The following is a 14,363-nucleotide window of genomic DNA, read 5'->3' on the forward strand; positions in this document are numbered from 1 at the left end:
ATTCGTGGAGGACGGGAGGGCCCCGTCACGACCGGGGGCCGAAATGGTAAGCGGACGTCCGTCACCGGGCTGGGGGCCGCGACACCGCCAGCAGCCAATTAACGAGAAAGGAAGACTGAATCATAAGAAAGAAATATTTATTTTTTTTGTATTATTTAATTTAATTTTTTTTTTTTTTGACGACTCTTACGCAACCGCCTTGCCGCACCCATACGGGACTAGCGGGAATGTATTGTTTTGTTCGGTTGAGTAGACACTGCCGCACCTGGGAGCAGAGTACTGTTCGCTTTTGGGACCGGTAAGAGGGTAGATTTGACGTTGCCGCGCTAAGGCACACAATTAAACAAGTTTAATAATGACAAACGGTAGTCGCTTCATTCACCCCTACCCCGCCGCCGTCAAGCGTCCGGGCCAATCGGGGCCCGACGAAAGCGAGTTTAATTTCAGATGCGAGCCGGCGTTGTCAACAGGCCTCGTCAGCAGGGAAGAAGTAAGGAGTTGGTTGGGATTGCTGGTACTTGTCTAGGGCTGGTGTTGTTGGGTTCGTACGTGTCTCTGTGTTGGTTTTGGGTACACCACGGAACTCTGAGGATGATCGATCGTCACCGAGCCCGCGAATGAAATGACCGGTAACTGCCAAGCGGTGTGCCCCGGTCTCCTTTAGGGGGGGAGGAGTTGTGACGTGGCAGCTTTGCCGACGTCCGTCCGAACCCTCGTAACCGAGACCGGGTCACTCGCAAGCCGATACGAATCGAAGCGAGCGTAGCGATCGATCTCCCTGGAGACAACCGACCTCCAGCGGCGGAAAATTTATCGCATTTGAATGTCGCGCCGCTGGGCGCGACACGGAGTTTCAGGACCTGCTCCCTTGCAAGGGGAGCCGACACCTATCCGCAGCTGCTAATTGGCGAAAGCCATTACGGGAAGACGCCCGGCCGACCTATCACGTAACGGCGCGAACGAAGAAGACAGCGGGGATTGGACCGAGCTCGGATTTACCAACCCGGAGATGCCGACGAGGAAATGATTTCGAAGGGACGTTCAGCCGCCTAACCTTGCCGACTCTCACCCGGGAGAAGCCACGAGAGCTCACCCGGAATAGCTCGGGTCCATCCCATCGCCCCGCAGCGTTATCGGACGCGGCCCCGAGAAAATGAACAATTGTCGAAGGCCCGGGTCCGAATTCCCTGAATTCGGCCCTGTAGCGAGGAGCCACGCGATAGGTCCGACCGTAGTAGCAGCGAGGATAGATGAGGAAGTAGTGGGGGACGCCCCGTTTCCGCGTTCCGAGCCGACGCGAAGTGGGTCACTAGGACGAAGAGCTAAGTTACGTACGCACGTGCTTTCAAACCGCGTTGTCGTCAAACGAACTGTGCTACGACCGCCATTATCGGGCTTTAGCCGTGCCGTTTGGTAAGTACCGGTCAGAATATTGCGTATTAAGTTCTGTGATCGCTCGTGTTGGCTCGGGACGTCTTTTGGAAGGTTCTCGAACCTATTTGCGCGGGCTAAGTGCTTCGGCGCGTCCGGGGTCCGAGACAGGTGTTCTCGAGCCGGCGCCGAAGCAGTGTGTCGTAGCGATCCCGAGTGGTTTTGCGGGACGTACGAATTTCGGTTGCGGCCCTTTAGAGTCACGATCCTCGGAAGTTCCACGGTGGGACGACGCGACGCGCCCGCTTCGATCTCGCTACGTGTTTGCCGCCTTCGCCTAGTCTCTTCGTATTGTGACGCGTATTCTATCGGGACTCGGCGGAAATCGTGCCTTTCCAGGCTTGTAATAATCACGCGGAATCCTGTGACCGCCGAGTCCGACGCGAACCGGGAACATCACGCGCGATTGCCCGAACAACCGTCAGATAGTATCGAGATCGCGCCGGCAGCCATCTTGTTTGCCGCCGGCTCGTGCCGGTGGCCTGTCAACGCTAGTTTCCGAGAAAATAAACCATCTTTGTCTGCCGTAAAACGTCTCGGTTCATTCTTTCCCTGTGAGAAACGTTCCCGTCGCGGGGAATGCCCCGTCCTTACTCCCACGTGAAATCCTGGATCCTTCTATCGCTATCCCAGGTCGCGCAATCCTCGCGTGTTCGGAAGAGTGATCTCTCGAGTTTGAATGCCGATTGCTTTCGTGTGGCACGTTCACGTGCCTGGCGCCCGTAGGTTCCATTTCGAACACTCGAGAGCGAACGATTTCGAATGCGCGAGTGATTGTTTGTCCCGGGAGGACCACGTCTCGCGCGACCGAGCGAGCCCGTTAGGCCATAATTTCCCGAGTCCGGTCACCGATTCTGCCGAGAAACGGTGAACGGCGTGACAATATATATACATATCCCCGTGAGAGTGAACATAGGGAATCGGGAAAGAAGCGATAGTCACCGGTACAAGCGGACGCCAGCATGGCAACCGCGAGTACAGGTGTACGTACATCTAAACCGTCGTTTCGTTCGAACTGCGAAAAGTACACATCGACGACAACATATTCGTCCGTGCCTGGTACGATTTAGACAAAAGGACTTCACGGTTCACCGAATCCCTATGGTCCGCGCTCTTATTATAAATAAGACGAAATCGCGCGAATCGCTCTCTTCCAGTTTTCGGAATTCATACCATTCAGTTCTCTAGCGTCTTCAGTCGAGTTCAGTTTAATCGCGTTTTCGGACTTTGTTCCAAATCGCTCACGATATTCAGGTCGTATTGCACCTTACCATTTCTACCATTTCCATTTCAATTATATTTCAATTGTTTCTAAATTATCTGTCGAGTTTGCTCGTGAATTCTTATACCATACTTACAGATATTATTTCTGCGCTATTTCGTTCAAACGAGCTCGCTCGCCTTATAATTCATATTACAATTGCTATTTCTGCGCTATTTTGTTCACACGAGCTCGCTCGCCTTATAATTCATATTACAATTGCTATTTCTGTGCTATTTTGTTCATACGAGCTCGCTCGCTTTATAATTCTTATCACAATTGCTATTTCTGCGCTATTTTGTTCACACGAGCTCGCTCGCTTTATAATTCATATTACAATTGCTATTTCTGTGCTATTTTGTTCATACGAGCTCGCTCGCTTTATAATTCTTATCACAATTGCTATTTCTGCGCTATTTTGTTCACACGAGCTCGCTCGCTTTATAATTCTTATTACAATTGCTATTTCTGTGCTATTTTGTCCATACGAGCTCGCTCGCTTATAATTCATATTATAATTGTTATTTTTGCGCTATTTTGTTGCACGAGCTTGCTCGCATTATAATTCAAGTTCGTAATTCTTATTTTTGTGCTCTTTTGCTTTGTACGAGCTCGCTCGCAAACTACTGAATTTTACCCTGTGCTATATATTTCGTTCGAGCTTGCTCGCAAGCCGTCATTATATTTTGCTTCACGAGTTCTGCTCGCAAATCATCACTTTGTATCCATTTCGGTTCATTATACTTTATTTGTTTAAACCTATTACTTCGCAGCTTTATTCAGCAACATCCTGCTCCTCGCTATCTCCCATGCCCCGCCGCGCCGGTAGAAGCTACCAAATCGGTAAATTGGTGCGACAGCTACGCGCCGAAGGGAGAGGCACCGCTTATAACCCGTACTTGGGAATCGCCAAACGGCCCAGGATCATTCGCGACGCTCCTTTTCTCCGTCGGGTGAAAATAGTGGACCGTCGAGAGATCGCGATACCTCCGCGACGCGAAGAAGGAACCGCCGACCGCGCTGAAACGCCTCCGCGCCGCGAAGAAACGACCGTCGGACGGCCAGATTCCGCGCCTCCTCCCCCGTGGAGGTTGATACCGATTCGATTCCTCCCGAGTCTCCCTCCACTGGAGGAAATCAGTATCGAGGATCCGCGTTACGAACGTTACGTCGTCCGCAGAATACTCACCCTAAGGTGGTATTACTAAAGTTTCGTCGATCAGTGACCGAGTGGAGTGATCGCGAGTGTGTGCGTGTGCGTCTCCGGGTTGTTCAATCCCGATCGGTCCGTCGATCGATTCCTCACATCCCTCACATTCCTCACATTCGTTCCTATAACCCCTAAAATTGGTGTATCAATCGTGTACGTCTGAGCCCAGAGGGTGCTCGGTACCGAGAGAACACTAATTTCCCTTCGGTCGAGAATCCTGTCACGAATCGAACAACCCACGCGTTCGGACGAGTCACACACAACACGCCCACACAGTGACACTCTGATCGCAGGGAACTGTCACCGTCATCGCGCAGTTCGTCGCTCCGTCGCGACATCCCCGCCGGACGACGTCCATTCATTTCCCTCTTCGCCCCTTTTCAACAACGACGAACGCCGGTATCGGGTCCCTGATCAGACGTGGACGTTACGCGCCACGTGGATCTAAGATCGTCTTAAATAAATTGGTCCGGTTACGTCCCCGCCCCGTCTGGGCGTCGTTTCGTCGGATCATATCCGACCCGGGACGTAACACTATATATATTTTACGGTTATGAAACTTTAATTGCAAATATCTCGAAAACTATTGAGCGTCTGCACCTATAATGGCGTATTTTCGTAATCAGGGGAACGAGATCTATAACTCTGTGAAGTCTGAACAAAATCCGTGAGGGACAGAGCGGGGGTTCTCCTTGTCAGTCATTAGGTCCGTGGTCCATACATTATACATGGGAGATTTCCTTCCCTGATCGCGGCCGCGAGGAAGCGAGGAGCGCCGTGTGCGCAGGTCTCGCGTCTTCGCGGCCGCGAGGAGGCAACGTGCGCCGTAGCCGCGCGCATTTAAATGCACATGAAAGACGAAAAGGGAAACGGATTCTATTTTGTTATGTCCCCACCCCCTCAATCGCGAAGCCGCGAAATGTGATACCATTTCTCCCGTAGCTATTGCTTTGGGCAGACGCATATTATCGTGCTTTTTTAATTCAAATTAGTTTTTGTGTGTAGCTATTGGTTTGTACAGTCTCGTATTTTTATAATTTTGTATTTAGTATTTAGTTGCATTGCTTCTTACAATGCCTAAAGTAACTGTTGGTAAATACATTTTTTCAAAATTAGATGTCGAGCTTGATCTTTTGTTTGTTAGACAAGCTCACAACAATGCAAAATGCATTATTTGTAAATCTGTTTTAAAAGACAAGAAAGGTAGCAATCTATCTCGTCATTATTTTACAAAGCATGATGATGAATATAAGAGTTATTCTAGAGTAGAAAGAAAACAGTTACTGGAGGCATTTAAAAGACAAAACGATGAGTCAACCGAGAGTTTCGACTCCGAGAGTGTTTGGGAAATCGGTCGCGCGAAAAAATCTTTTTCTGATGGGGAATTTGTAAAAAATTGTGCTATTGAAATGGCCAAATCTTTTGGCAATGATGCGGCCGTTGCACAATTTAAAACTGTTCCTCTGTCTCGCCGCACGATATCCAGACGTTTCTTAGATATTGATAATTATTTAAAAAACAAGCTCCATTCTTTGATCCAAAATTGTGCGTATTTTTCGCTTTATTTGGATGAAAGCACGGATGTAACCGATGTTTCTCAATTAGCAATTTTTGTGCGTATGGTGCAGTTTGATTTTTCAGTGCAAGAAGAGCTACTTGCATTAGCACCTTTCCATAGCACCACTAAAGGGTTAGAAATATTTAATGCTTTAAAAATGCAAGTGGAAAACTACACTAATTTTAGTAAATGTAGTTGTATTGTTACCGATGGAGCACCATCAATGCGGGGACAAGACAAAGGATTAGTTGGGTTTTTGAGAAAAAATGGCATCAATTGCGATGTTTTTCATTGCATAATACACCAAGAGGTATTATGCACAAAATCTATACAAGCTTCAGAAGCAATGAAATTTGTAACTAAAGTAATCAATGTTCTCAGAGCCGGTAACCGCTCTTTGACTCATCGTAAGCTAAAATTGTTTTTAGAGAATGAAGGTGCCGCGTATTCTGATTTCCTAATGTATACAGATGTTCGTTGGTTGAGCGCCGCTACAGCGTTACAAAGATTCTTTGCACTTCGCAAAGAATTATTTGCATTTTTAAAATCGGGAAGCGGTAGCGCATCATTTGAATTTATTGATAAATTAGAGAATAAAGAATTTCTGTGTACATTAGAATTTCTTACAGATATGACGTGCCACCTTAATTCACTAAATATGTGCTTTTGCAAGGGAAAGGGAAGAATATTGCTAATTTGTTTTGGCATGTAAATAGCTTCCGTACAAAATTAGGAGTATTCGTACAACAATTTGAAAAAGAAGATCTGACTCATTTTCCTTCGTGTCAAGAAATTAAGGATGAATTTCTTGATGTAACTTTGTCTTCATTTCGAGAGAATATATTAGATATTTTGAACGAATTCAATAGTAGATTTTTAGATTTTCAAAATTTATAGAGAAGAAGATATTGTTATTTACGAAACCATTAGCAGTTCCAATCAGTGGCGCACCCAGGGGGGGGGGGCAGGGGGCCAAGTCCCCCCCCCCCAAGAATAATGACACTGGAAAATTGGTCAAACTGTAGAATAGCTGCTTCCTCTACGATTTCGATGATTTTTGGATATTTTACGTGTAAAACTCAACATTCTGAACAACTTTACCCTTTACATATAAGGCATGCACTCGCTTGGGTTCCAAGATATTTGCAAAAACTGCCGATACTAGAACACTGAATTCTGCCTATTGTTGTGCGTCTGCGGCCGTGTACGCATCAGTATTGGTGTTCCTACCGCGCCGCCGCGCCACGTCGCGGCCGCGGCCGAGTGTCTCCTGTTTAAAAACAATAGCGCCCAAGTATCGGCAGTTTTTTCATTTATAGGCAATGATCGCAGAGTCACCTAAGTTACACGTTGCATGCGATGCATCATATGCATTTTTAAATTGTCCGGTTAATGTATGTTATTTTGTGCATTGACTTTATTAAAAAGCGTATCTTCAACCAACTTGATACTTAGTTTTTCATCTCTGAGGAGTAGCCCCTTCACTGTAAGTAAATTCTTCAATAACATTTTAAAGTTTTCGTAAAAGATTCGATATCATTTTTAGATTTTATACCTTAATTATGGCTGAAAAACGCAGACAAGGTATTTTGTTAAATTATTTTAACAAGAAACCTAAGATGGACGACTCAAATATTAATATTAATAGCAACATCGATGTTGATAATATTATTACTGCCAATTTAGATTCGGTTTCCCCAGCCGCAGATCAGAAAAAACAATCTAATTACCTTGAAGAAACTGCATCGTTTATTAATCATAGTTCTTACGATATCGCATTATTAAAAAAAGAGATATTTAATTCTGATGACAATTTGAATACCATAAGAAAGTTGTGGAATCCGGAATCTAAATTTAATTTTCCCACAACTTGTGTTGGAAATCACAAACGACGTTTTCAATTCGCATGGTTTGAAAAATACACATGGATTTCGTACTCACAAATTAAAAACAGTGCGTACTGCAAATATTGTGTTTTTTTTTTGCACCTGCTAATGTCGGAAAATCGAAATCAGAATTACCTGGACAATTTGTTACACAAGGATATAACAACTGGAAGAAAGCCGTTGATAAATTTAATAAGCATCAAAACACAAAATATCACATAGAAGCTGTTATGACTTACGAAAAACTACAAAATATTAGAGATGGAAAATGTCTTTCAGTTGATCGACAAATTGATGCAAGCAGGATATCACAAGCTGCAGTTAACCGGAAACGATTGGAACCGATTATAAAAACAATAATTTTATGTGGTCGGCAAAATATACCTCTGAGAGGACATCGCGATTATGGAGAAATTTCATTTGAACAGGAACCAATCGCTAATGAAGGCAATTTTCGAACTTTGCTAAGAATGAGATTCGATGCGGGCGATGAGAACCTCACTGAACATTTTAAACATGCTGCTAAAAACGCTACCTACATTAGCTGGAACATGCAAAATCAAATCATAAATGCTTGTAATGAAGTCATTTTGAACCATTTGGTAAAAAAAATTAATTCGGCGAAATGTTTTTCACTTCTTGCCGATGAAACTTGTGACATTTCTACCACTGAGCAACTTTCCTTGTGTGTCAGGTACATAGACGAAGAAAATGATAGCAAGCTTTGTGAACAATTCCTACAATTTGTTCCTGTAACAAGTACTACAGGAAAAAACTTATCTCAGACAATATTAGAAAGTTTAAATAACTATGGTATCGATTTATGTTATTTACGTGGGCAAGGTTACGACGGTGCCGCATCAATGAGCGGAAAGTTTAATGGTGTTCAAGCTCATATATCAGCTATATATCCACAAGCTTTATATGTTCATTGTGCATCACATAGTTTGAATTTGGCAATTGGAAATGCTGTATCTGTGATTGATATAAGAAATTGCATTGGTATAATTGAAAAAGTACACAATTTCTTCAATACCCCTAAGAGACAAAAAATTCTTATCGACAATATTGATAAACATGTACCGGATACTAAGAGACAGAAACTACGTCAAGTTTGTCCCACTAGGTGGGTGGAACGTCATGAAGCCATCATGACTATGGCGGAATTATATGATGCAGTGATTTATAGTCTTGAAACAATCAGTTCTTGGGAAGACAGAGACTCGTCCTCTAATGCAAAACTATTGAGTAATTCGTTGTGTGAATTTGGATTTATAATATCTTTATTTAGCTTGCAAAATATATTTGCGTACACTTTACCACTTTCTAAAATCCTGCAAAAGTCTGATAATGATCTATTAATTGCCCTAAACTTTGTTGATGATGTTGTGGCTCAATTAAGAATCGTTCGTGAAAAACCAGATTCTCCTTTTAAAGATATTTTTGATGAAGCCTGCATAAAAGCTAATAATTTTAATATTGACATTAAAAAACCAAGAACTGCATCAAAACAAACATTGAGGTCTAATGTCCCAGCTGATTCTGTAGAGGAGTATTTTAGGAGAAATATTTTCATTCCATTCATTGACCAAATATTGAATCAACTTCATGAAGGTTTCACTCGACACAGCAATACGTTAAAACATTTTTTTATTCTTTTACCAAATGGAAAAGACGCTCCAACAGCAAGTCTAATGGATGATTTTCGTCAGTTGTGTGAATTTTATGCCCGTGATTTGATTTCAACAAATCCAGCAATTCTAAACGCGGAATTCAAATTGTGGCGTGCAAAATTTGGAAAAGCGGTTGGAACAGATCCATGCAAAAATGCCATTGATGCGATTACGAAATGTGATAAAATGATATATCCTAATATTTATAATTTATTAAAAATATTAGCAACGCTTCCGGTGACGACGTGCGTCAGTGAAAGATCATTTTCTACATTAAGAATTTTGAAAACATATTTAAGATCCACAATGACACAACCACGACTGAATGGGTTGGCTTTGTTATACATACACAGAGGCATTAATATAACTGTAACCGAAGTAATTGAAGAGCTGTGTAAAAAGAAAAGAAAACTAGATTTTATTCTATAAATAAATTTCTATAATCATCTTAATGGATTTTATTTAATGTGCATTAAAAATCTTCTTGTGGGCTGATGCAAAATGTTTCAATGTCAGTATTGATGAAGTATATATGTTACGGCAAACGCGATTAATCCGGTGACCATGCATAATAATCGGTTATTATACATAATCACCAATTTACCACATTTACCGTAACACACACAGTGAACCGGACCAACACTCGGACGCCCCAAAAAAGACTTCAACCTCCCAAATATTGCACTACACGATTCTAACCCCTCCGGGAAGCCAGAGCAACTAGTCCACTACAGGATGTGAAAAGAAACCTCTTCAAAAATTGCAATTGATGAAATTCTCTATGTGGGCCCACATTGAAAACCCAGAAAACTTGTAGATCTGTGTCAATTACATGCACTGTGAAAGTCTCATCGAAATCGGTTGATGTGGGAATGCAATTTTTACCATGTTTGAACGTTTGTAGCTCATTGCAACGCCGACCGATTCTGTCGAAATCTTCAGAATATTTTTAATTGACAGATCCACAAAACGTATTTTTCAAATTTTCAATACAGGCCCACACAAAAAAGTTGTGAATTGTACAATTCCGATCAATTGCAATCCCCAACAAAACTTCTTCACACATCTCGCAGTAAACCCATCGCTCCAGCCCCCCAAAAAAGTCCAAATCGCACAGCACAACACTAAATAAGTCATCGTCCCCCCGGAGCGCCCGAATACCAATCCGGCTCACTGTATATAAAACATGTTTAGCTTTTAAAAGTAAACTCGTGGAACAGCCCTGGGTACCGTCAGGGGATATTTTGTCTAAAAAAAAAAAAAAGGTCATTCATTGTCTAATTCGCGCTAATTCTTGCACCAGGCCAAAAAATTTTGTCCGTTCAACTCGGCCTCCCCCCAAGAATAAATCCTGGGTGCGCCACTGGTTCCAATTGAAGATTAAGACCACGATATTCAATTTGAATTGTGTGATCTACAATCAGATCCCCTGTTTTCTTTAAAGAAAGAAACACAGGAAGACTTTTTCAAATTGTTGTAACCTGCCCAATACCCAAAATTGTGAAATTTTGGTTTGAAAATGTTTTGGTAATTATTTACAAAAGCACCACCCTCTCCGATTTTGATGAAATTTATTGTATATGTTATGCAGTGTTACGAGCCAGGGCCGCGAGCAGCACGAGTGGCCGGCGAAGGGTTATTACCCTAGGAATATGATATAAATTTGTTAGTTAAGGAACGCGGACGAACCCAATGCGAAATTGGGTAGCCGCTAGGATTATTGACAGTGAGGACGAACCTGACGCGAAGTCAGGGAGCCTCTAGGAATGGAGTCAAACGCAGACGAACCCGATGCAAAACCGGGGAGCTGCTAGGAGGTTGTATAATAGCACAGACGAACCTGATGCGAAATCAGGGAGCTGTTAGGATGCGGACGAACCCAATGCAAAACTAGGGAGCCGCTAGGTTGGATAAATCTCTGTTCGGACAATTGGAATGTCGCGAAAGAACCTAATGGTTAATCAGGGAATTGCTAGGATAATTAGTAAGCCTCGTAACTAGTATAATTTAATTGATACAATCCGAGCGGTAAGATTGTATCATGTGGGGACGTTCAATTACTTGGTTAGGATATTGGACGATAATTATGGGTGTCACGTCTGCCGACGTGTTGCCATAGGTTATAAGCATAGCCAATAAGAGTAGGATATTGTAACCGTAATTATTAAGAATATTGATTAGTTATAAGTAGTCATACTTCGCTCCGTTCATCAGATCCGATTCTCACCTCATACCATATACCCATTCTTATCTTAACCCTTGTATAATAATCATATCTTAATGTATTCCCCGTAGCAGTATCACGTAGCATTCACCGTAATCATTAATCGCGCGCTTCTCATAACATCCATAGCGTTATGTCTAACGAGACATCCGGTAGAAAATAAGACACCTATGTATTCGACCTCACGATCCTAAAAAAGAGTTCAGTTAGTCAGTTCAATTCGGACAGCCAGTCTGACACGTTCGTTCAAGACTCCAGCGAGGCTCGTCGCCTCCTGGATGTCCCGGTCCGGACTCCGACGAGTCCTCGCTCTCATCCGCCTTTTAGCGGTCCTGCTATATCACGCGCTTCTAGTTCATTATAATTTCATTTCATACGTTACAAATATATTCCCAGTTATTAATTTAATAAGTGAGTCTCGCTTAGTTCTTCTCCCTACATCCTCGCGCTTTCCTATTCAATTCGCGTTCGTCGCTATCAATTACGAAAGCTCATGCGCGTCAACGAACGCGGGACGGAGGACAACAGCGGGGTATCTCCCGCCAACCGAGGATCACCGACGACGTGATCTTCCCAGGACGAGTGAGGATCATCGTCCTTCCTACGACGATCCAGCCTGATTCGACTGCAGCCGTCAGCGAGCAACGGAAGCAGTTCGCATAAAGGAAGCCTGCCTGTCTTCACCGATCGCTATACTCAACTGTCCGATAAGTTGCTAGATATTTCCCTGCGAAGATTCGCGCCGTCTCAGTTATCTCTGTTCTCGTCCGCCGCTTTGGAGCGAATCTACTGTAAGCGTTAAGTAGAATACGCATGTTCGCGAAAGTCGTGGTTCCCAGTCAGACGTCGGACGTAACGTGCCGCGTGGACAAAAGGTTGTATCGCATTTGAGAGCGTCCAGTAAGGGGAATGGGTCGCGGAACGATAGTTTTCGCGAAAGTCAGACTCCGGGACGTAACAAATTGGTGGCAGCGGTGGGATCGATCAACCACCACGACGAAAGGGCGAACCCAACGAGAAACACGCGTTCTCAGCGAACAGAAAATTTGATTAACTTTCCGTTGCACCTGTTAGCAAAGCCTCTTCAAGACGATCCGATGCCAACTCGTAGAGATTACTCGCCTGAGCGAGAAGATTCGCGACTAGTTATAAAAGCCGCAATAGATTCGATTCCTTCATTCGATGGCACGAACATTTCTGTGCTGCAATTCACGCGAGCCTGCAAGCGCGCCCGCGATCTCGTTCCTCGACATGCGGAAAGAACGCTGTCGAAATTGATTATCATTAAACTCCGCGGAATCGCGTATACCGCAATCGAAGACGAAAACGTCGAAACAGTAACCGAACTGTGCAACCGTCTCAAAGACGTTTTCGGCACCTGTCACACCGTCGACCACTACCGAGGTCAGATGGCAAATATTTTCATGCGGCAAAACGAGCATATTCTCGATTACATTTGCCGCGTAAAAGATCTCCGCGCCGCGATCCTCGACTGCGATCGCGATCGACCGAACATAGCGAACGTAGACGATCTCACGATAGATAGTTTCATCCGCGGGTTAATCCCGAACCTCCGAAGTGAAATCCGGCGCCTTCGACACGGATCACTGAATCACGTATTCAATAAAGCGATAGAATTATATAAAGAGGCCGAAATAGACAGAGACCGTTACGAACGATTCGACGAACGAGTACGATTTTCGGACGCGTCACGCGACAGAACCCCCGATAGGATGACGTCGCCGCAGCACCCACAGTCGAACCCGAGATTCGATCAATCATATTCTTCCTACCGAAGTCGCCAATCCGACGTATACGCATTTTCATACGATAGGGATTCTTCGGCACAACAATATCGCAACTTCAGAGTCGACCGTAGTCCGACACCCGAGCGCTATCGCGACGACCGTTATCGCCCGGACCGATACCACGATGGGCCACGCGACGACTCTCCTTATCGCACGCGTGCCGACCTGTTTTCAAACAGACCACGCGGAGAATGTCATCTCGAGTCATATCACGATGCGTACACCTCCTCCCAACGCCGCGAAGATGATTACGCGAGCTCTTTTGCACCAGCAAAGTACTGCAATTATTGCGAGACGTCCGAGCATGATATTTACGAATGCCGCAAACGCGAAACCGAACGGTCGGGAAACGGACCAAGCCTCCTGTCCGCCGCGAATCCACGACAGGAGGCACCTCTCAAACGATTCGCTTGAATAATCGCAACCGAGCCGAGCACAGAAAGGGCCAGAGAGTAACGAGAATAACTCTCAGCGACAATACCGCAATCCCGCATATAATTGTTATGATCCCCGAGTTGATGAAAGATATTAAGATCATGTTAGACACAGGATCAGAACCGAATCTGATCAGAGCCTCAGTATTAAAGTCCGATATTGTAATCGACACGGGAAATAAAATTCTAATGTCTGGCATTACCGACGAAATCGTGTCGACTGTAGGATCCGTATGTTTAACAATATCTGGTACGCCCGTAGAATTTCAAGTTGTGCCAGATTCATCTGCAATTCCATCCGATGGAGTTCTTGGATCTGCGTTCTTAGTCCAAGGCGCAGACATTTCGTATAGAAACCGGTGCATGACATGGCAAGGAAACGAGTTTCCTTTTATCTCACGCGAGAGTTGCCATACCGAACCGCGAGCCGCGGTATACACAGCGATGAACGCCGCCGTACCTAGGATAGGTTACCTGCGAAAATGCGAAATCGCGCCCGGCGTTATAATTCCGAATTGTTCAAAGCGCATCTCCGACGGTAAAGCGTACATACAGAGCGTCAACACCACGAGCGAACCGATCGAACTCTCCACGCCGAACATGGAGCTGGAGAAAGTAGAAAGTATCGTGGAAATCGCCGATCCGGAGTCAGAATTTACGAATTCTATTTCAAATTCAATCCCAATTTCAAATTCTCAGTCTACTATATCAAATGCCCATGAGCATCCAGATTCGCGAGCGAATCATTCAAATTCAGATTCAATTTCTATTTCGAGTTCAAAGCAGAACTCATCATTGAATCACAATTCTACTAATTCCGATACGAACAAGTATCATTCCAATTCAGATTCAATTTCTATTCCGAGTTCAAAGCAGAA

General features: G+C 44.3%; 2 protein-coding genes across 12 annotated transcripts in view; one reads left to right on the forward strand and one right to left on the reverse strand.

Moving 5' to 3' along the window:
- Positions 1-14,363, reverse strand: part of LOC143210726 (Y+L amino acid transporter 2-like) — a 694,702-nt gene that overhangs the window by 364,664 nt on the left and 315,675 nt on the right. The window lies entirely within an intron of this gene.
- Positions 6,435-9,449, forward strand: LOC143210724 (52 kDa repressor of the inhibitor of the protein kinase-like). The gene has a single exon (XM_076427850.1). It carries the CDS (start codon positions 7,577-7,579, stop codon positions 9,446-9,448), a length of 1,872 nt encoding a protein of 623 aa, XP_076283965.1. The 5' UTR covers positions 6,435-7,576; the 3' UTR covers position 9,449.

Source organism: Lasioglossum baleicum, chromosome 7 (assembly GCF_051020765.1).
Source record: "Lasioglossum baleicum chromosome 7, iyLasBale1, whole genome shotgun sequence".
NCBI lineage: Eukaryota > Metazoa > Arthropoda > Insecta > Hymenoptera > Halictidae > Lasioglossum > Lasioglossum baleicum.

Excerpts from the sequence above, each read along its gene's own strand:
- LOC143210724 (XM_076427850.1), top strand. The coding sequence starts at position 7,577 with ATGACTTACGAAAAACTACAAAATATTAGAGATGGAAAATGTCTTTCA.